We start from the raw sequence: 24,530 nt of genomic DNA, 5'->3' as shown, positions 1-24,530 counted from the left end.
ATGCTACCCTGGCAACTCATAGTGCTTACGTCCCCTATTGTCAAGTTAGGTCAAAGCTGCTGCCCATATACGTTAGATAGCTGTTGGCAAAACACTCGTTAGGAAGACAGCCATCGCTGCCAACTCTCCCATACATATGCCCACTCAACTGAGATTACTGTACAAATACGGTAAGAGAACTAGGCTTACTAAATAGGTGCAGTACCAGAACTAAACCTACTACATAGATATGTTACGAGAACCAGCCTTTCTACAGATACAACCCTAGAGCCAAGCTTACTTTATAAATACGCTAACAGAACCAAGTTTGCTACATAAACACACAGTACCAGAAGCAGGCTTACTACATAGATACAATACCAGAACCAAGCTTACTGTATAGATGTGATATCAGACCTAATCTTGCTACACAGACAGAGTACCAAAACCCAGCCTACTAAATAGACATGATTCTATAACCAAGCTACTACATAGATTTGGCACAAGAACCAAGCTTATTAAATAGATACGATAACAGAACCACAATTAGTACATAGATATAATACTCAAACTGAGGATACTATATAGATACTATAACTGAACCAAGCTTGCTACATAGACACCGTACCAAAACCAAAATTATGTTTGTCTAAAAAAATATATATGTTCACCACCATTGTGAAAATAAATTGTTCCATAGGATGCCGCAGAAGTTGTTGTCACAGAAATTCACACACAAATCTCCACGTCTAAATGCTGATTTTGATGCAGATTTGCCAGACGAATGAAGCCACTTTCATTTCTGCATCAATATCCGAATGTTGGCCATGTGGATTTTGGTATGAAATGTTCTGTTGGACATAAGATCCTTCAGATCAGTTCCGCCATGTGGGAGGGGCCTGTGACATGCGCATTTTACTGGCTGCACTGTGGAATTGCATCAAAAATCTGCAGCAGATATCGTGCTGAGAACAATACACCCCATGAGACATACACAATAAGAGTTATTCACATCGGTGTTCTGGATTCCATTCAGAGCATCCATCACTGAATGCCATTTAAAACCTGGATGAATTAGAGCAGCTGCGCTATTCTGTCTCAAAAAATGCTGGACAGAAACAGCATGGAGCTCATTATAAGGTCTACCTAGAGCCGCTGAGTTTTGCCATTTAACGGATGCTTTCATTCGGCGAATTCCATTTTCCTGCTCCAATAACAGAGTAAAGAATTGGAACCCACAGCGTTAATGTGAACAAAGCCTTATACACTTAGACACACAGAGGTGCCTTTATATTCAAGCATACATGTATACATACATACATACATACATACACACACACACAAGGGCATAGACAGGCATACCTTTACATACACCACAGATGGAGCCTTCATCTCCATCACTGGCTACTGAAGTTACTCAGATCCTGTGAACTGACTTTTCACTTTTCTGCCTAATATATCCCACCCTTAAAAAGTGCCATGGGAAAATCAATGTAATCCATGCCTGGGCTTAGAACGCTACTCGCCTTGAATTATTTCATATTTAAAGGGGGTTATCCCAAGGAAAATGTTGGTTTTAGTTAAATCTTATGTAAAAACTAGCTGATATACCCAGCTTCACCCAAGTTAATTTGGTACTGGTGTTTATCTGGTGTTCACACGGAAAATCTTATGAAGTCGTGCTTACTTTAGAGATACCGGGAAAAAAATATGTTCACCATTTTGCATGGCTCTTTGTGTTACCCAGGAAACACCATGGGGAGGTAACCATGCAAGGTTTCCTTTATATAAAATGACATCAGGAAGTGAGAGAATTAGATTATGTACGTAAAATTTGGACGCTAATTATTTTGCGCTTAGAATTGAATAATCGAGTTGGGACCCATTAGCTTTTCCTATCTATAACATAATCTATGCTGGTGCCAAATTTCATGTTTCTACGACATCGGGAAGTTGGAGAATTAATGGCGAGTCAGTGAGTGAGTCAGTCAGTGAATCAGTGAGTGAGTCAGTCAGTCAGTCAGTCAGCCAGTGAGGACTTTCGTCTTTATATATATAGATATCACTACATGTCCTGTTTTCTTTGGTATTACTGATAAGAGTAGGACAAGCGCTGTCGACTGTCCCTGCCGCTGGAACAGCACACAGTTGTATTTGTGTGCTGTCCGATACGAGTTACACCTCGGGCACAGCTTGCGTACGGGTGTGTGAATGAGCCCAAGGTCTATGACATGCCTACTAGTAGTCGAGACATACAACCAGTAGTGGTGTGGTTTCCATTTACAGTTGCCTTGTCTTCAGGTAACTCCAACACAATCTCCAGTCTTATGACTCAGTATATAATAACTGACTCATTAGTCCCATGCTATAACTCCGCAGGATTGTATACATTGACATGCTTACATTTGAAGGCTGACTATTCTACCTGTATGTATGTACGGTGTGATAATCACAATGCCCTCTCCGTTTGTTGCAGTGACAGTGGTGCTGTTTGCTGCTCTAAGACGACAGAGAAAGAAAGAGCCATTGATCGTATCCAAGGAAGATATCCGAGATAACATTGTGAGCTACAACGATGAAGGCGGTGGAGAGGAAGATACTCAGGCTTTCGATATCGGCACCTTGAGGAATCCAGAAGCCATAGATGACAACAAACTGCGCAGGGATATTGTTCCGGAAACGCTGTTTTTCCCACGCCGAACTCCAGCTGCCAGAGATAACACTGATGTCAGAGATTTCATTAACCAAAGGTTGAAGGAGAATGATCTTGATCCGACCGCACCTCCCTATGACTCGTTAGCCACATACGCCTACGAAGGAAACGGTTCTGTGGCTGAGTCTCTCAGCTCTTTGGAATCCGTCACCACTGATGGGGACCAGGACTACGACTACCTAAGTGACTGGGGGCCACGCTTTAAAAAACTAGCAGATATGTACAGTGGTGCAGACAGTGACAAAGACTCTTAATATATTGCCTTTTTTGGATTTCCAATTTTTGGAAAAGTAAGCAGCATTTAAAAATGAGGAGTAGCTATGTCCATGGCTCTCTCTTTGGGCCGTCCGCTCATCCAATTGTTTAATATTTGAAAATCGTGCAGACTTAATGTCGGAAACTTTTTATAGTACAATTTATGAGCTTCCAAGAGGCGTTTTTTTCATTCGTTGCTTTGCTTTTTTATATTACCACATTTTAGTCCGCCCTTTTTATCTAATCAGTCTTATACACACTATGGGAGGGAGGGGAGCAATATTTGTACACAGTCTACTCGCATTACTATACCTACTGTTTCCATTGCCATAGACAGTCACATGTTCTTTTGTGCACCAATTGCCCTTATACCCACTGAATGTTATAGTGTTATGATGTGGGAATCTTCAAGTTATATATTACAGGTTAGGCTACCTGGCTTTAGGTCCACCGCCTTGCCCGAGTACACAAAGGATACGTGTCAATATATTATACGAAAAAGCAAAGGAAAATAAAGTGGAGTTGATATTTAACACTTTTTTACGATGGGAAATATATTAACACTCATCAATTTTGCAAGCATCACTTTTGACATTTTGGTGTCTCCTGGTTTGGAGAAGACACGTGGACTCCTTCGCATTCTGAGATTCCCAGAACTGAACCACTGAAGTAAAAAAAAAAAAAAGGAGAAAAGAAAAAAATCCCCCCTTACCGTCTGTGAGAAGACAATACCAGCTGTCAAGTGTAAAACTTTGTGAAGTACAAAAATAGGTTGACATTGTCTCTGTTCTGAACGTCACGGAAAGTGTTTAGTAGAATTCTATACAAGTGAAGCAAGATTCCCATAACTTCAGAAGGTTTCACATTAAAATGCAAGAATAGGCAAGAACATTATCTACCTTCTTATTGTTTTAGGTGCGATAGCAGTAGAGGTTCTGTAAGAAGCTTAACGCTATACATGCTGTAATTTGTATACACCAAAAATACAAAATATCCTTGCTGTATAATTTGATGTGCTAAAAAAAAAAGCCACCTCTTGGACAGGCATGTTGTGAAGAACGTTTCAAGGACTGGGATGTGAGCCGTTTATACTACCATAAAGAAGACCATGTTCTCTACTGATCAGTGTTAATTTCAACGATTTGGTATGATTTCTGTGTACTATTTTTGTTTAATTTAAATAATTATAAAGCCGTTGTTTTTATAGAAATTGTGTCTTTTACTTGAAATTGGGAACAATCTAAAGGGGGACTTAATGGTGCCTGTCCGAGGGCGTAATTTCAAGCGTGAATCACGCCCTGTGAAGTTTTCCATGGCACTGCTATGGAAAGTGCCGGCCCCTGTCCACGAGCGGAGAATCATTGCGATTCTCCGCTCGTGTCGGGCAATTTGCAGCATGCTGCGAATTGCCCCGATCTCCACGGTCAGCCTATCTATCAGATTAGGCGGCAGCTCTCGCGGTGGAGATCTGCCATGGGATACCGCAACGCCCGTGGACAGGGGGCCTAAAAGAAAGGGGTTAAATACCTAGAAATATTATAAAGTTTCATGTAAGATCCTTTCCAAACGAGACGGGGACCACTGCAACAGGCGTTTCTCTGAGCCATGTATACTAGTAACCCCCAATTAGGCTCTCTTCATCAGGACTTCAACAGCAGTAGAAAAAGCAGTTACCTTTTGGGCTTCTTCACATGGATGTGATTTAGTCCCGTCGGTGACTGATATTCTTGTGTGTTAACCCTTTCCAATCCACTGTCTGACGTCTTAAGACATTATGATTTAAGGCTGTACAGCTCCGATGTTGGAAGCCGCCCGTCGGGGTTCTCTTATTGTATATTGCCAGCCTCTCTGCTGTCGGAGCCTATCCAACAAGTCACCTCATGTAGTACTGGCTTTAGCCAGCAGATAGCGCCGTTGTATAACGGCAGAAAAAGAGTAAGCCCCCTAGGAAAGCCAGGATGCAAATTAGATTGGAAAGGGTTTTTAGTAGTACGGGCGACAAAAGATAGGATTTGCCCTATCTTAGTTAATGTAGAGCAGGACCTATCTTTCTGTGTTTTTTTTTCAAACTCCTGTCCCATGGTGCGGAGTTTGAGTGTCCCAAGAAGAAAAGCATAACATTCATGCACAGCTATGTTCCCCAGCAGCTAGCGTAGGTGCGCATACTCCTGTGTGGTTTTGCCCTCCAAGTAGGGATGGCAACCGGTCTGTGAACCAGCCTGTTCCTAGATATTTACATGTGTAGAGGCGAAGCCATCAAAAAGTCAAATGATAGACTGCTTCATCTTCCCTTGCGTCTTCGAGGTGAGAATGGCAATAGGAATTCCCTAGGAGCGAACAAATATTTTTGCTGTAGAGGGATGTATAAAGTATTGATGGTAAGTCTCAAATAGAGCTGCTGCATTCACCTGTGAAACTTTGCGCATCTGTTCACTATTAGGCCTCATGGACACAGCTGTATTATGGCTTTTATGTGTAGAGAGTTATAATAGGGCTCCCACGGAGGCGCCTGGTTCCCTACTGTACCTCCATATGCCTCTGTTGTTACATGGAGACATATGGGATCCAACAGAAAATGATGACGTTTCCATTACAAGCCGTATAATGTAAGTATTCTCCACTAGAATCAGTGCTTCTCCAGGGAAGACCATCTTGCACACATGGCACCCAATGGGGCATCATATGGCACCACACAGACTGCTGTACAGCCTCTCGCACACAGCTTTCCCATTTCTATATTGTCCTAGAGAGCACTGGTGTAATAATGTAGATTTATGGAAACTAACATTTTGTGCAATCAGTCTTTTTGGGATGGAAAAGTCATTATTTTTATGTTTATTTAAAAGACAATCTGCCATGTTAAGAAAATGATCAGTCTATCCAAATCACAAGTGCTTTGGTAATGATATATTCACTTCATATTCAGATAGTTTGGCATGTATACAGTGCTGGTCAATGACTCCCGAGACTCATCTGTGCTCTATAGAACAAAAACCACTTGTGAAGGGCTCCAGTAACCACAGGTAAGAAAGAAGTAAACTCAACCTGAAAGGTACCGGGACCCACTGGGTGTAAAATGGATGGGATGTCACCTGACACCACACAATGGATACAGAATAGCCGGGCTCACTCATTTGTATGGATAATGTTTTGAGCTGCTCGATCAGACCGTGACTCAACATTCATATAATAGAAATATTTGATAAAAGGAAAAAATAGAGATTGTTCAACCAAGCAAGTAGATAACATAATTGTTTTAGCGAATTCTATATGACATACACTCCAATTCACTCCCATGCATCAGACTGGAGAAAAGCCTAAGAAGCTACTAAGACTCCTAAGAGTTGCATATATTTCTGCAGTACTGACATGGGTGTAGCAAGGTGGTCATAAGTGAACTTTTTTCCTTCACAAAGGCTCACTTCTCATCATTGGTGTAAATAAGCGGCCCCAGTGCAAAACGTGGAATGGGGCCACACTGCCTCATAAGCACCAGCAGCAGTAATTGGGTTCAAGAGTGGAAACAAGTTAAACACTTGCAAACCGTTTCTTTGGAGAGAGCAGATCTCTCTAACATCAATGTTGATCAGAGGAGCGCACATTCCCTGTTGAAGCAGGCTTAGAGATTTGGGAATGTCAGTGGTCACAATGTTATTACTCCTGAAAAAAGATGGACCATGAATCTGGTGGAGGGAGAGAGACCTCACATTCACTTGTTTGTGCAGCGGCTATGTTTTCAGTGAGACGAAGGTAAACTTGTTTGCAACGTGTCAGATCTACAAAGCTTGAATCTCCTCAAACTTTCTTAGACCTCTATGAGTATGATTTACAAAAGGACTACACTAACTTTGTGTCATGGTGTCAGCCATGAACGGGGGGACAAAAATATGGAAACACTGTACGAAATGCATGCCTTAAGTTACATGGAATTCTAAATCATATTTCACAATACTATCATTAAGCTTTAACTATACCAAAAGGGCAGCTCAGTGCCAATGATTAAAATCTTAAGGCCCTTTTAGACACAACGATTATCGCTCAGAATTCACTCAAAAGCAATCTTTTGAGCGATAATCATTATGTGCATTTACACAGCAAGATGATCGCTCAAAATTTGCTCAAACGGCAGTTTAAGTGACAGTTGTGAACGTTCACTTTGCATAAGCTCTTAAGTAGCTAATTAGATTCATATAATAGAAATATTATATGAGCGGGAGTGCTGTCTTCTGTACACAGCTGCTGTGCTCTCGGAGCGCTGAGCGGGGTATGCAGAAGACAGCTGCAGCGCTGTCTTCTGTACACAGATGCTGTGTTCTTGGAGCGCTCATCTGGTATACAGGTGAGCGCTCCAAACGGGGTATGCAGAAGACAGCTGGAGCGCTGTCTTATGTATACAGCTGCTGTGTGCTCAGAGCGCTCATCTGGTATACAGCAGAGTGCTCCGAGCGGGGTATGCAGAAGACAGTAGAAGCGCTGTCTTCTGCATACTTCTGCTGTGTTCTCTGAGTTGGATATCAGCTGAAACAATACTATCAGCGGTATCCCGCTGAGAACTCAGCGCACAGTGCTGATAAGGCTCATCACTGATTTTTAGCTTGCTAAAAGTTAACGATGAGCGAATAGTGCACAAAAGTGCACAATGGCCGCACGTTTAGACACAACCATTATTGCTCAAAAGATAGCTTTTGAGCAAATTTTGAGCGATAATCGTTGTGTCTAAATGGGCCTTTATGTGGATCTCTACCATTGGTCCAGGATCCATATATATGTACTACAGCGGAGTTAGTAGGCGGTGCTGCAGTTGTTTTGCGTGATGCGGTGATCTGTAGAATAGCACCAACATGTCTTTGAGACAGCATTCTGCGCAGTTGTGAGGGAATCATGGCAGAGCTGATGGAATTCCAATCAGTCAAATTGTTGGGGCCCGTATGGTGGGTGCCTCTGTACAAAAGTAGCGGACGTTTTTGCTGCATCACGAGGCACAGTATCCAAGATTATGAGTGCATACAAGAAGACTAGAAAAGTCGCATCTGACAAACATCAGTGAGGATGGAAATGTGTGTTGAGTGGCAGAGACAGATGATCACTAGATAGGGTTGTGATGCAAAAGAAGCAGACTACTGCTTTGGTGTTTGGTGTGTCCATATTTTTGTCCACCCCCTGTAGCAGTGTGACATGCTCATCCCATCTATCAAGTCTACAGGAGATGAAAGGCTACAACACTGCAGATGAATAAGGAATGTTACGTCAAATAGCATATTAAAGGGGTTGTCCCGCGCCGAAACTGTTTTTTTTTTTGCATAGGCCCCCCGTTCAGCGCAGGACAAACCCAAGGGATGTGTTGAAATTAAAAAAAAAATTTTTTACTTACCCGAATCCCCTCTCTGCAACTTCTTCCTTCTTTTCCTCCAAGATGGCCGCCGGGATCTTCACCCACGATGCACCGCGGGTCTTCTCCCATGGTGCACCGTGGGCTCTGTGCGGTCCATTGTCGATTCCAGCCTCCTGATTGGCTGGAATCGGCACACGTGACGGGGCGGGGCTACGTGATGACGCGTAGAAGGGGCAGAGCCAAAACGCCGCTCGTGCCCGGACCGACCAGAAAGGAGAAGACCCTTCTGCGCAAGTGCATCTAATCGGGCGATTAGACGCTGAAATTAGACGGCACCATGGAGACGGGGACGCCAGCGCAGGGAAGGTGAGTATATAACTTCTGTATGGCACATATTTAATGCACGATGTATATTACAAAGTGCATTAATATGGCCATACAGAAGTGCTGAACCCCACTTGCTTTCGCGGGACAACCCCTTTAATGTAACATCATTGACTTGTCTGTGTCACATTTTCTTACTTCAGTCTCCTTTGCTTAACAATGCAGCCCATATATCGCCATAACACTCTGGACTTTGAGACAAGCTGAAATATTTCTGATGGTAAAAAGCCAGCATTGTTGTTGAGCCACATAACCGTTCCATTGCTGTGGATATGACTATAGTTAACCTCTTCATTTACTCCATAGCTGGGTGGCTAATTGTGTCCCAGAAGCCACACATGACTTTTGGACTTCTTTCTTGCAACTCCTCTCAAACCCCATGGCAGGAAATGTCTGTAAGTGACGGATTCCTGGAACTGTCCTTATACAATATACTTGGACCTCTCCTGATACTAGATTGTCATTACATAGATAGTTACATGTAAGGGGTTGCTTACGGACTGTTCCTATTAGTAGGATACAATGCAGGACCAGTAATATCAGTTGACATGTTTATGTGATTATTTTATGGTCACTTCTATGAGAAACAACTCTTTGTATAAAGGGCTCCAATGTATTCTTTAGACTACTGCCCCCGTGAATTACTTTGTATAATATACAGTTTGATGGACATAGATTATTCCACGTTAATGTTATTACTGGGTTGGGTGGGCCTGCGGTCAGAGGCGTAACTATAGGGGATGCAGTTGCTCCTGGGCCCAGGAGCCTTAGAGGGCCCATAAGGCCTCTCTTTTCCATATGGGGAGCCCAATACTATGAATAAAGCATTATAGTTAGGGGCCCCTGTTACAAGTTTTGCATTGGGGCCCAGAAGCTTCAATGTACGTCTCTACCTGCGGCTACTAGGCTTCCATGACCGCGACCCCTAAAAGGCAGCTAGATATTATTGCGGCTCCCATGAGGCAATGAGCAGGCCACCCCTGCTATGTATAGGGCTACTCTGAGTGCACCGGGGGTCACTTACTTTTGCTGCTGCTGTACCTTTCATAAGTTTCTCCTTGCTGCAGTGCAAGCATAGCCTGTAGTCATCTTTATGATGTGTAGTCCCTAATATTCATGAGCTGCCCCCCACACCCCTTCCCCATTATTGGTAACTTTCTCCCTATACACAGGATGGAAAGTTGTCAGTCATCCATGGGAGACGGGGCAATCACAGCTCATGAATACCCCAGACGACTCGCTGCCGGACCCTCTATAGGGCAGCACAAGTATGGTGACAGATTGCCTTTAATGTTACATTACAGCACTATCAGCATTAATGAAAGCCTAACCGAAAAAGCCGTTAACAGTCTCATTGCCATGAACATTCTATCTGCCCCCCCTGCTTTATGGACCTTTAATCTCAACCTTTCCTATTCGGCTCTTACAGTTTCATAGCACTTAATTTTTTGCCGCTGTAAATTCACTTTATTGCAGTTTTAATTAAATTGCTGAGAATATGCAGTGAACATAGGATTTATATATACCAGGCGGTGGCGGCCTGCCAAGCCCCTCCAGCACATCCCATCCTATACTATAAGGTCATCTCATATTCATGAATCAGATCTCCTCCGCAGACATATCCATGTTTGTGACACCGATTGTATAATGAAGCAGCTTTACGCGGCTTTCTATGAAGCATCTCCTGTTCTGCAGCGGCTTCTCATAATTACATTAATATTCCCGCTAACGCCGCTACCTGCAGCAGCTCGTCCGCGCCACTTCAGAATTTGGGGACTGTTCTTTATTTTAAAGATCCTCGGTGGTAATTTATACAGTTTCAGTGAAAAGCCCAGAATATCAATGAAAAATGGAGCAATATCCTTTAGCGCTGTGCGAGTCTCCCGCAGCACATTGTACGTGATGGATGCTGTGCTCAAAGTGACAAACAATTGCGCCGGAGTCAGAATATGACTTCTAGAAATTGCAATAATAAATAATGAGCCAATATTGAATAAATAACGCACGGAGCCGCGGGAAGCCGCACTGTTTGCAAATATGGAACAACAGCATTTAGTATAATCGAATATTACGAATACAATCTCTTATAAAGCGCGGTTTTACTGATACAGCTTCAGCGTGGCACGTACGGTGACATAACTTACAGCTGCTGCATGCAGTCACAGTTGTACCATTCTACAAAGGCAGAGCCCAGATCCAGAGGAGCGCACGCCGCTACTATGTGGCGCGGCTCCAACTCTCCTTCTTACCTATGCCCTTTGTGACTCGGCCGGCTCCATAATACTATTGTGCTATGAAGCGGCTACAGCAGTGCTCTTCATCCTGATTTTTCATGCCCCCCTTTTTGGTATTCTGCACCCTTGCTGGTTGTTTGTATAGACATTATACTCTTTGAATATGAACCTGCTGTTGTGTGGGTTTACATCATAGACGTCTATGTGGAGATCGCAGTTCTGTTATACGTACATATGATCTTAGTGGTTCTGGGTAGTTTTTTGCACTCTTTCTTAAAGTGACACTCTGGACAAAATGTAAATTTTTTTTAATATGATGCCAATATACACCGAATGGGCACTTTATTAGCCTTATTCACACAAACGTTTTATCGCGGCGATTTTGCCGTGATAAAACGTCGGACAAAAACCTCAGCCATCTGAAGCATTGGATTCCAGTTCATTCATTCAGATGGCCAATTTTCCGGCGCTTAAAATCAGTCAACCAGAAAAGATAGCACATGGGCTGCAGATACCAGCCGGACGCTTTTACGCATGGCCGGAAAAGATAGGTCTTTGGCTGCGATCAGCCAGCAGCTCCCATAGAAGCCTATATAGTAGCTGCTGGCAAGGGGAGGGGGATGGACTTTAGTAGCAGCTCGCTAAACTCTTTTCCCCTGGCCAACAGGATTACGGGCTGCGGCGTACATACACCACACCCGGCCGTGTGAATGGGCGAGAAAACGCAAGATTTAGCCTTGACTTGGTCACGGCCTTCGTTGATGCGATTTTCAGTTGCGATGTGGGTGGCCGACAATCACAACGCCCGTGTGAAGATTAGATGTAAGACCCAGAAGTGCAACATAAAATCATTTCAGCAAGTTTTCTGTGCATCAGTTTCAGTGCAAATTCACAAAAGAATGGGAAAATGGAGCGATCTGAATGACTTTGAAGGGGGCACGGTCATAGAGAGAATACAGAGAATAGTGGGATCAAGGAACACAGCAAGTAAAAGGCCGTCCTGTGGATCTAAACAACTCGTCAACAAAAGGGGTCAGAGAAGGAAGTCAAGAATCACTCTGATGAACAGTCGGCGCACACTCGGCAAATAGCAGCCGAATACAACCCTGGGGCTCCACTAAGGTCTCCAAATGCACAGCTTGATGTCCCTTAGTATGAATGGGCTATAACAGACAACCACTTTGAGTACCATTGCTGTCTAACAGGCCTGTCACACGTGCTGCCGGGAGGATTTTGAGGCGGAATTTCAAGCAAAAGTAAACCATTTTCAATTCTGCATCAAAATACATAGAGAGCCATGTGGATTCTGGTGTGGAATCTTCAGCACATTGTGGTGCGTCCTGCGGACCGTGTGAAAGACCCCTGAGAGAAACAGAAAGGGAAGAATGTAACGCATAAAAGATATTACCTGCTCACATTAATCCAGATTTCCAGAATTTGGCCCAAGCAGCATGAATCGATAAACCCTTTCTATCAGTTACTCCCGACATGCAGAATTGATGCTGCGCCAAATATACAATAATTACCCCTAGCAACAATTTTAGTGTGTTCTTCCCGACCCGGTCAGCTTTTGCTCATTTACTGAAAACCTTTTATACCTAAATCTAGGGCTAATGGAGGAAGATGCATTTAGATCTAATATGGTTTTCTTTTGCGCAAATATTTGATATTGCTATACACAGGAGAATTAGTCAATTATTTTGGTGGTAAATCATATTAATTGAACTAACTACCTTAAAACATAGCATGGAAAAATGGGGGGAAACTATTCTTTTTCCTATAACAACAAGGCCCATGTGTCCTAAAAAAAACCCAAAGCATTTTGGGTTAGACTAAGAACAAAAATTCACCTACAGAATGCGGAATTCCAAAAGATAAAAATTTGCTCGGGGCGCGAAGACACAAAACACACAAGATCCTGAAAGCGTTAAGGGAACGAGAGAAGGTAGAAAGTGTAGCAAAGGGAAGAAGAGAGATTGACAGGAAAGGAAAGAAAAAAGAATTTAAAAAAATGTATCTGTGAGACAAGATCAGGAAGTCAGGCCCGGCCAACCACAAGGTAGGCATATTCGGCTGTATATGTGAATTAAAGCCAGGAAATCTGTTAACCCAGGCAGTGTACTGAGAGGTTGATGCTGGTGTTAAGGATTTCCATAGAGCTGGTACACATTCACTGGCAGCATTGAAGCGGAATGTTGCTGCAATGGAGAGCCCCACTTCATCATCCACTGATTGTGAGGAAACTGAATGGACTATTTGCCAGAACTTGGCAAGCAAATGACAAGACCAAAAAAACATGAAGAGGAGTGTCCTTTTCCTCTCAGCAATTCCAACATAGGGTAAACACTGGGGAGAATATTTTCTCCAGTACCCTAGGAGCACAGTAACAATGAGTTAGCAGTTTAGCATGTGTTTCCTGGTATCTAGATGAGATTGAAGTTTTGTGATCCAGGATAAGTAGGCAGTATTTCTTCACAGTGGTCGAAATGTTCTAGAGGTCTCTCTCCCACTTGGAAAGAAAATGTGGGAAGCAGTTCTGTGATGGAGAGGAGAGCCTCAAAGTTGGACCTCAAACAGAGCAAAGAACTTTGAATTGTTAAAGAATGAGGGGACCAAGGCTCGGAAATAATGAGTTGAACCACCAGGAATATAAGGGAAGTAGGTCATGGGGTCATAAGCAGTTGGCACTGCTGGACAATTGAGTACCATTAAGGAAGTGATGGGTCTGAAATCTTCTTCTCTGTATCCTTTCACCTGCAGGTACTCAGGGTTTCCTAAATTTTTTCTCAATGTGCTGCAATGTGACTTTTATAAGGTTCACAGGAAGTGACTCTTCCTGACTCCTTTCTCATTGGTAAAATTGCCGCTGGTATGCAGAGTAATGAGGGGCGAGCCAGGAGTCAACAATGGGAGGTCTCGGTGTGCAGTACAAATTGATGAAGCGGGTAACTTAATCAGAGAGAAAACCAGAGGTCAGACATGGGAGGTTTCCGTTGCAGTACAAATGGATGAATCAGGTAGCATATTCAGATGGAAAGCCAGAAATCGGTATCAGGAGGTCTAGTCCCAATAGCTGAAGAGTAGGCAGAAGTGGAGCTGATCAATAAATTCTGGGAGCAAGGAGTGGGTGGAAGGGCCAGGTTTTATAGGGAGTCCTAATTAGCAGCAGGGCAGGACCAGGACAGAGAGGCAGGAATTAGATCAGGAGCTGGGATCCAGAAACAAGGATTCAACAAAGGAGCTTATCCAGAGAGCTGGATAGCTCAACATGAAGAGCTGTCGGCTGGAGTGCATTAGGTCCCGGGCTCAGTCCCTGACAAAAAGAGATTGCTTGTTTATATAGGCATAGATTTTGTATTGTTAATGCCCAATGGAGGGGATAAAGATATCTGGATGGGAAGATATAGACCAAAGAAACGGTTCAAGGGAGAGAATAAGCAGGAGAGATGAAAGTAGGTAGTCCCATGGTGCACTGTTTTAAATGAGGAAAGGGTTGGAGTCAATATTCACAAAAGCATGGAGCGGCCTAACCCAATATGATTCAGGGACTGGGTGAGAATCTCTCAGTCTACCCTATCAAAATTATTTTCTGCATCTGTGGAGAGGAGTGGCATAGGAACAGATTTTGTGTGGGTGTGCTGAATGATATCCCAAGCTCTTGCAATGTTGTCCATAGGCTGAGGAAATCCACCTGATCTATGTAGATGAGATTTTGTAGGTGTTGAGTGAGCCTAGAGGCAAGAATCTTGGCAACAGGTTTTGCATCTACATTTAGTAGCGAGACAGAGTGATAATTAGCACAATGGGATAGGTCCTTTCCCTCTTTGTGAATTACTGTAAGGTTGGCAAAGATGTCACAGTTTTCAATCAGGGCATTAAAGGCTTGTAAAAAGCCATTGAAGAGGTTGGAAAGAAAGTATTTGTAGTTAGAGCTTTCCCTGTGTTGGTGATTTTAATTGCCTGGGAGAGCTCCAGAGTTCCCCCGAAAATAAGGCCCTGTCTTGTATTAATTTTTGCCACAAAAGAGGCACTAGGTCTTATTTTTGGGGAATGTCTTATTATACTTACCTAAAGCTCCAGCACGCTTGCTGAGGACCTCAGCTGCCCACAGAAGATTGCTTCCTTGCTAGGGGATTCATAAATCCCACCTCCAGGAAGCAATGGCTTTGATTGGCTGAGCAGCGCTCGAGAACCAATCAATGCAGTGCTTGGTGAACCAATCACAGGCATCTTATTGTAGAGGTGGGATTTATGAATTGGCTGAGCCATGGCATTGTTTGGCCAAATCATAAATCTCGCCTCCACAACGCTATAGCTGTGATTGGTTCTCGAATGCTGCATTGATTGGCAGCGCTTGATGAACCAATCACAGCCATTGCATTGGTTCATCAACCGCTGCATTGATTGAATGAGCAGCGTTCAAGAACCAATTACAGCCATCACTTCATGGAGGTGGGATTTATGAATCTCGTAACCAGGAAACGATCTTCTGTGGGCGGCTGCGGGCTGTGGTAAGCCCGCTGGAGCTCCGGAGAGCGAGGGAGGGCCTGGACCAAGGTTGTTAAGTAATGTATTGCTTTTTTTAATGCAATACAGGTAGGGCTTATTTTGGGGGTAGGACGTATATTTCAAGCCTCCCTTAGAATCCCAAATAATTAGGATAGGACTTATTTTAGGGCAGATCTTATTTTCGGGGGAGCAGGGAATTAGAGAGACTTCCAACTCTAGTGATTTATTTGTATGTATAAACTTGTATACATCTTTGTAGAAACTTCTTTGGCATTTGGAGATCGTAGTTTTAAACTTGCAGATCTCTATAAAATGGGGGTGTTCCCTACATGTAGTGATTTCAGACAATCTATATACGATTGGGTTGCATTTATAAGACGTCTTGACATCTGACTTGAGTGAGCAGTTCCTGAGATTTTTGGCCCTGTTCCTGTTTTACCATGGCAACATGTTTTACAAATATGCCCTTTATTTAGCTTTTGTGGGCCTCTCAGATAGAGAGGTAGCTAATAGAGGTGTTATATGGGGCTATAGCCATAGACTGTGAGTCGACAGAACAACTGTGGCAAGTGAAGCCATGCCGTCGGTTTCGGTTAGAGAGTTCAGAGGTATGGTCCTGCCGAAAGTGGGTTTACTGTGATAGAGTGACCTGCATTCTGTTTCACCAGTGGTCATTGAGGAGAATCGTCCACTTTTCTGAGGTGCCCACGTCTTAGACATTGAAGGAACATACCTTAAGTGTAGAAGCCATCTAAAGGGAGAAGAGGGGAGTGGAAGAAGAGAAATAGAATAAAGGAAGAGTAGCAGTAAAAAAGTTATCCCATGAAGTCGAGAACCTGCCCTGCCTATGGGAAGGTTAGCAGGTGGGGGAACAAGCAAGAGGGTGAGGGGAACTGTGCCTCCTGGTCAAGATAATTTAACCATATAATCAAAAGAGACCCCTTAAGGAATGTCAAACATTAAAAATAATGTAGTGAACACTGATAGACCCAGTACGTCAAGTGCTATATACTAGAGATTCTGCAAGGACAGTGAGGGGGCATGGGGGTGGAAGAGAACAGGGAGAATAATGAATCAGCTAGCAGCAAAGTCCATGAGGCATGTTGGTATGTTAATCAGATGATTCAAAGGTCATTATTTGGTATTATGCAGTATCTATGTGAAAAGTAAATAAAAAAGGGGATCCAGTTGTATGTGGAACTACAGTAGCTGATCATATCTGGGGACTCTAGAGAGCTTTGTAGCGAAATGTGGAAGGAAGTAATAGGATTCTAGGATCAGGGGAGTTCTGCCAAGGCAGTATATGATGCAGATTGTAGGAACATAGTCATCAGTATAGAAGGTTAGGGCTCAACAAACAGTGGTGGTGGTCTCCTTTGGGGTGGCTAAGAAGCCTATTGAGGTCATTGCTTCTTGAGATGGATGATGGGTGCTGATCAACTAAAAGGAATTTAGCTGTAACTGAGTCTGGTACATCCAGGGGTGGTATTTGCAGAAGAGTAAATAGGCCCAGCAAGTCGCATGTTCATAGATTGATATTGTAAATTGTAAATCCATTCACATGAACTCAGATGTGGAAAAAGTGGTTCCAGGCGTAGGAAGTCCTCACCTCTCTAATCTTCTCTAGTTGAAGGCAAAGGATTCTTCTCTTTATTAGAGTGTGATTAGACACATCTGGCAGGAGGTAAGTTATTACCCTGCCAAAGTCAATGGGACCCGTTTCCCAGGTTTTGTGCATTATTTGTTCTTTGACAACGTATCTATATACCTGGCAAAACTTTCTTGTTAGTGGTCTTCCCCTGTATTGCAGTGCACTCTGGTCAGCTTTATAGGTTTGGTAGGGGGTCTCCCCAGAAAGGTATAGAAGATGCTAGCTATTATGCGTTCAGGTCGTTAGGATATGAGGATTTGGGAATGCGTCTAATATGAATATTATTTTGTTTGCTCCTGCTCTTGTTATTGTTAAGATGTAGGATGATTGTACATAGTATGGATTCTGGGAGTTTTGTCTCCGGACATTTTCAGTGATGTTTGAGTACTGAGGTTGAGGTTTCCCTGTGATTAGTCTTCTTGCTCAGATGATACACAGATTGCTAAGTCTCAGAGAGACTGTGGCAATATAGTGCCTTCAACTTGAGCATCATTGCATTAACATAAGCCCTGCCTGACATGGCCTCCACTGTTGACTGTATCAGGGGTAGGGAGCTCATGAAAGGGCCTCTGGGAGTGGAGGCCATGTGGAGGGAGAGATGCATGGAGAATATGGTGGGGATGTACTACTTGTTTAGGTGCGACAGCAGATAAGCTTATCACTTGACTGATGACTGCTATTAGAAAGGTCTGGGGAGCAATAGTAATGTCATGTTGTGTAGATATCCTGCATGAGAGCCAGGTGGAAAGTGCGCCGCATGGTCCATGGCGGTGGCCATATTGTGGCCTGAGACTGGATGTTAAAGAGTAGCCAAGATCAGGTAATTGGTCAGAATGGAGCAAGTCATGATGGAAGGAGTTCCCAGACGTCTTCTGCTCTTGCCCATGCCATGAGTGAGGATTCAGGTAGCGCTGGTGACCAGCAGCAGGAGCTCCAATGAGGCACATCTTTACAGTGCCATGTCCTGTCCACATACCCGCATGATGATATTTCTACCACTATATTATATTTACTTTCTCACTCTCTTCTGCTTTCTATTCAACTACCCCTGTAGTTCTGAATATGTATTCCCCCATGCCTGTTATTCATCACTGCTAATCTTCTGCATTCCTATCCTCAAATTTCTATTTTCTTTTTCCACTACAGTAAAATCTACAAGAGAAGTAACACCAAGTAAAGAGCTCCGGGCACCACACAATAATAGGAGATTGTCTAGGCACATGGCAAAAATGCATTTGGGGATGAGGTATCTGGGCACAGAGCAGAGCCGTAGCTAACGGCTCGGGGGCCCAGATGCAAAAGTTCAGCATGGCCCCCTCTCACATGCAACTTTCCTCTGCATCGTTGGGTCTTTTAAGAAGCCCTTTGATGCAACACCTCCAGCCGGGAAAATTACTAGAATCTTTAAAAAATTAGGCAGAAGCTAAATGTAGGGGCCCCAATGCAAAATCTGTAACAGGGCCCCTCAAGCATCATTGTGTATTTATCATAGTGGTGCTTCCTTATATGAGTGAGGGGCCTTTATGCCCCCTAATTCTCCAGGGCTTGGTAGTGACTGCTACTTCTGCACCCCCTATAGCTATGCCCCGGGGTATAGAATTTATCCAGCGATCCTACATTTTGGGAAATTTGGCTTCAACTTTAAATTAAAGAGTGTAAATCATCTGACAGCGGCTTACTGTTATTGATTGTGGTTGAGGCATTAAGAACACACAACGTCATGTACTAATGGCATACTTCTATGTGCAGGAGCATTTAGGTACACAGTCTTGTCGATTGATATATTGGCGTTATGGAGTCTATTGAGTTTCTGTGCATCACATACTAGTTGCGGCTGCTTAGCTCTTTGCACATGCATTCCCTTTGATGTTCCCTGGAGCTAAGTCTTATGACATTTGTACAGCAATTAGAAGACACTCTTTTCTATACTGTGGTGTGCAGTCCGTATTGCTCTTCTAATCTTATATCTGACAGTGGCCTGGGGGGAACAAGATTTTCTTTTCATTCTGTCAGAGGCGCCTTGATCAGACCCTTTGCCAATTTTAAAGAAATACTGATAAAAACACACTCTTCTATGTTCTCTGCTTGTATTAGTTTATATGGGTCTACTATCACTGGGTAAATGCATGAACATGGAAAACACCTTTCTGAATATACTGGAGAAATTACAGCAGATTTATAAAAATTTACTAGAGTGCCATCACAGATGTGTATTGTATGCATACAAACCGGGTAGATGGCATACGGTACAGAAGAGTGTCTTCTAATTACGGTACTAATGTTATAAGACTTAGGGCTCTTTCCCACGAGCACATATACGGCGACGGGGTTTTTAAGCTTTCACGCCTGCTCTGTATAAGTGCCTGAATGGGCGTTTTTCCGCAATCACGGACAGCGTTTTCTCGTCCATTCACACGACCGCGAGCGTCGTTTCTAGCGAAAAAAATACGCTTCACCCCAGAAAACCCTCGCTCTGCCGAAACCCTCGGGATACCTGCCAGTGCCTATATAGAGGCACATGTAAGCTTTTTGCTGTGTTGGACGCTGCAAAAATGCCTCCCGCTCCCTTTTCTTTCCCTGTTCCCATAGGAGTCTATAGGACCAGCCAGCATATATTGGCCATACGATAGTTCCATAACTATGTTTTGGCTGAGCGTATATACGCTGGCTGCATATATGTTCTATTTTTCGCGCTGCCGGCATATTTACGCGCCGTATATTTGCCTGTGGGAACAGCTGCATTGGAAACCAATTCTTCACATGGATACTGTATATGTGCATGAAAACATGGCGTAGATGCGCTTGTGGAATAAAGCCTTAGCTTCAGGGAACATTCAAACGTATGTTGACAAGCGCAATATTGGGCCAAGGAACTCTACCCAACATCTCACTCGCCCGTGTGAACATAACCCAAAAAAATGGATACAAACTGATGCAAAGTTACACAACGGATCCATAAAATAAATGGGCTATTGTTCTTATAAAGCTTGGCAAGGGCAGGTGTAATGGGCATCTCTTTGCCGCTGCTCTGACCTGTAGCCTTGGCATGACATAAAGAACATTTTAACAGTGCCATATATTGGAAGGCTATCCCAATAAAGGTCGCAGATCTCAAGGAGCTTATTAGGTTCCTTTAAGTAATTGTTATCTTTGGTTACGTAAGAAGAAGCCAATGAAAATCCTATAATTCCAGACCACCATTACTAACCATCTAGTAGTCCAACGGGGTCAGTAGGCACATGGGAAAAGCTTTGACACTAAGTTGTCACTTGTTTGAATATCAGTGTACATTGCTTTATCCTGAAATGATCCCCCCGATCGCTACATTGTTATTGGATGGCTGTTGTACTGTTGCACCGATTCTGTATTTGCCTTGTAATATTGTAATCGTCTAGGTTTTTGAGTTTGGCATTATAAGTAATTGTGTGTTCGAAAATATATATGGCATTACCGTGTGACCCCCGTTGTAGCGTCATTGTGAAAATCTTCGCTAATACTGAACGGAGGCTGAAGCTAATTGCTGAGATTTCATGGAGAAAATATTGCCTTTCTCCTCCCTTTATAATTCTGTATATTAAAACTTTGTTACCATAAGAACCGAGATTGAGGGGGAGCTGAAGTGTTGCCTCAGCAAATCTTGTGATGAAAGTAATTATAAGTCTTTGTACTCGCTATTACGGATACCGCTCCCAAAACATGGCAAAGTATGTAGCATTTAATGTTTGTTTAGATTTGGCCCCTGTAGGGATCCTCGATTACACGTCCCCGCTCCCCTGTTCACATTCATTAATTCGTGTCTTCCTATCTGACAACTAAATATAAGATGCATTAGGAGGATTAGAAGTTTGTAGGTGGAAACGCGGGCTTCCTTCAACCCCCTAGTGTTTTTACTTCACAAGAAATGGTTGTCAGAAGGAAGACAGATGAGTTCAAGCTTTTGCTCACTACTGTATATTAACAGCTAATCTACAACTCACAGAGCCGAGCATGCATTTGATACCTGTCTCAGGCAATTCGCTTTAATTCTCTAATTCGCCACAATGCATTGTCGATTACTTTAAAGGTAAGATTTGTATTGTCTATGGTGAGACGGCTCCGGGATCCGCTACAGATAAATGTCACTAAGCCCCCTTCCTTCGCTCTTGATACTTTTTCAAGTGCTAAATAACAGCTGTTGGATTACATTGTAAATCAAGTTCAATTCACCTACTCCGAGTCGGGGAAATCTCCAGGGAGGAACGCTTCATGAGTGTCCTACGGACAAAGTAAGTGCTGGATAACATGAGGTTTTTACATTTTAATTATTCTAAATCATTAATGCAAACACTTAACAAGGCAAAAGTGCATACAATTAAATATTTTACTATTTTCCCCTGAGTGACTGTATAGTGGAGAAGCAATAGGCATTCAAGCATCGCTCTTCTGCAGAAATTACATATTAACATTTTCCATTACGTCTCTAAATGAAGTGCAGGATGTGCGCTAGCGGTGACAAGCCTCGGTATATGCGCAGGCAAATGTGCAGCACTTAGCTGACGTACAGCAAGAAAAAACCTGTATAGGTAATGGACTGGTCAGAAGGAACCGCGCTTACCAGGATCTTTTAATATTTCTGCACTATGAATATTATATAATATGCGATGACGGAATATGAAAGTCTATCAAAAAGGCCGCCTGAGAAGGGTAAAATGATGTACTCTATGTGGTTTCCTATTGTATTGTGAACAGACCAAACTTTAAAAAAAACGTTTACAATCAAATCAAGTAAAAATACACTATTGGAATAATAATTCCCCCGACCGTCCATCTTCACACCCCTTCAAATGAGCAAACACCAAATCTGGATTTCAGCCTTTAGTTCTGATACTAGCACTTGGTCTAGAGGTACAGTGATGGTATATGAAAGAAGAGTGGTCCACTGGTTAGCACGGAGTCCTGGGTTGGATTCTGGACAAGACCAATATTTGCCTTGAGTGTATCTGTTCTCATCACGTTTGTATCGGTTTTCTGTTATTCTCCTCACACTTCAAAAGCAAACGAGTTATTTTAAAGGGGTGATGGGATCACACAAAATATACATTTCCAATTGGAATCATTAAAAAAATGCTCTTGCATCTACAGCGGATATTGCGATCGCATACTCATTGTAGTCACTCCTTGTGTTCTTTGGCATCCTTCTCATAACGGCCACCTAATGTGGTAAATGTTGGTCAGAAGAAGCCACTTCAGGTGCGCCGATTCTTATTGGCTTATCAGCACAAAAGCAGAAACTGCTCCACCGTCCGTGTACAAGAAGATCGTGATGGTGGCACTTAAGAGTACTGAGCATGTGTGACCACCAGCCCGGGACACATGAGGTGGACATTCCAAGGCCATCAAAAGAACACCAGGGGGACCATAACAAGTATGTAATAGCAATATCTAGACACAGGAGCAGTTTTGCAAATCATTCCTATTGAGAACTTGTGTTTTGTATGATCTAACGGAGTAAAATAATATTCACTTATATGTAGAGATAAGCGAGCATACTCGCTAAGGACAATTACTCGAGCCAGCATTGTCCTTAGCGAGTACCTGCCCGCTCGGAAGAAAAGATTCGGGTGCCGGCGGGGGGCGGGGAGCGGTGGGAACGGAGGGGAAATCTCTCTCGCCCTCCCCCCCCCCCCCGCTCCCCCTGCTCACTCCCGCAACTCACCACTCACCCGCGCCGGCAACGCGAATCTTTTCTTCCGAGCGGGCAGGTACTCGCTAAGGACAATGCTCGCTCGAGTAATTGTCCTTAGCGAGTATGCTCGCTCATTTCTACTTATATGACAACCCTTGGCTTCCTATTAGATTGTGAGCCTTAATGATAGCAGAGACTGATGTAATTTGCAGCTATCTGTGCATAGTTCTGCATAGTATGTTGGTACTATATAAGTAACAGGAAGGAAATAATGAAGTAAAATAGGAGCCACTAAACCCTTACACCGTTCTGGCACTACTGGACGGCACAGGTAAGTTGTGCCACCTGCATATTATGGCTTTTGCTGCTAAACAAAAGCCCAGATTTTTATGGGCAAAATTCAGCAGACAGCAATGGTTAAAAAAAAACTATTTGTTAAGCTCCTTAGAACCACGGCAAGGAGTCAGCACTCCAAACGTCAATGCTTATATGTAAAAGTTTTTTCATTGATGCTTCCATACATATAATCAAAGGCATTTAGCATGTGAGTACTTCAACGTTTCAGATATACACAACCCACTATCCCTGTACCTGTGTATAGTACATAGCTGTAGCCGCAGCTTTTTCGAGAAATTTCCTTCATCAGGCCAAGACTGGTGGCCTCAACAGAGACCTGTGGGTTACACACCAACCAGAGCACAAAGCTACTAACAAATATCGGCTCTCATGCTGGTGGACCTCGCTGGTCTACGCATAGTATTAGATGGTCAGCCATTCATTTGAATTGCCCACATAAAATAGTACAAGTCATAGCTTCAGCAATCAGCTAAGCACCCAACAGCGGTCCCGAAGACAACTGCTTCTGTGGTTTCACTCAAAAGCAATAGGCATCTAGTGAATGGGGGCTGAGCATGCTGGAGATCTTTTCCGGCTGCCCACCTCCATTCACTGCAAACAGGCAGTCGTACATAGATGAAGGACTGCCTGTTTACACAGGTTGATAGTCACTTGTTTTTTAGGTGAGCTAAAAACCCAACAACTGCATTCAGTGAGCGATTTTTTCCTCAGTGTCCCGTCGGTGGCCGTGTGTACATGGGGTGACTATCACCCAAATTAGCGGTCTCCAACAATATTCAGACGATAATTGCCCTGTATAAACGTGACTTTAGACCTAGACTGGATTCAATTGCTAAAATTGAGACTACCCCACAGAAAATAATGAGACATCCCTGTAGAAAATAATAAGACAACCCCCGTAGAAAATAATGAAAGTGCCAGATCTGGAAGTAACTGAATGAGTGGCGCCTGATGGAATCCATTGACTGTAACGGAGGCCATTAGACTTCTGTCATGCTGATCAGCATTTCACTGGACAAAGCAGAGCCTTTGTCACAGATCTCATAGAAAATTACAGCTGCTGCACTAAATGGAGCCTTCAAAGCAGATGTAAACATAAATGTGAAATATGTGGAGATGAGGGGGCTGTGGGAAGAACTGTTCTAGCCTTTATAATATTATAAATGTAGCTGACGTTTCATAAAACTTTTCAGAATAAACTGCCATATGTGCATCCATGAGATATAGCGCATGTGATTTTATGGCTTGTATTTTGGATTTCTCATGAGTTTTCCCCTCTGCAGGCTGTGTCTCTGAATCTCAGTTCTCTCAATGGAAAGAGCCTTCTGCCATGATGTCTTCGATAATCTGCACACAGAGAATAATGCAGATTCTATTCCCCAACTCTCTGTAGCACATACACAGAGCATAACATCATTATGTAGGACACTAGAGAAGTACTGAGCAGTAGA

General features: G+C 43.2%; 1 protein-coding gene across 1 annotated transcript in view; it reads left to right on the top strand.

The window, feature by feature from the left end:
* Positions 1-4,157, top strand: part of LOC136578962 (cadherin-6-like) — a 327,675-nt gene extending 323,518 nt beyond the window's left edge. Inside the window, exon 12 of the mRNA XM_066579187.1 lies at positions 2,456-4,157. Within this exon, the coding sequence (XP_066435284.1) occupies positions 2,456-2,946 (491 nt within the window). The 3' untranslated portion in view covers positions 2,947-4,157. The remainder of the gene's footprint in view (positions 1-2,455) is intronic.
* The last annotated feature ends 20,373 nt before the right edge of the window (positions 4,158-24,530 follow it).

The sequence above is a fragment of the Eleutherodactylus coqui genome, chromosome 9 (assembly GCF_035609145.1).
Source record: "Eleutherodactylus coqui strain aEleCoq1 chromosome 9, aEleCoq1.hap1, whole genome shotgun sequence".
In the NCBI taxonomy this organism is placed as follows: Eukaryota; Metazoa; Chordata; class Amphibia; order Anura; family Eleutherodactylidae; genus Eleutherodactylus; species Eleutherodactylus coqui.
This window is presented reverse-complemented; position numbering and strand designations above follow the sequence as displayed.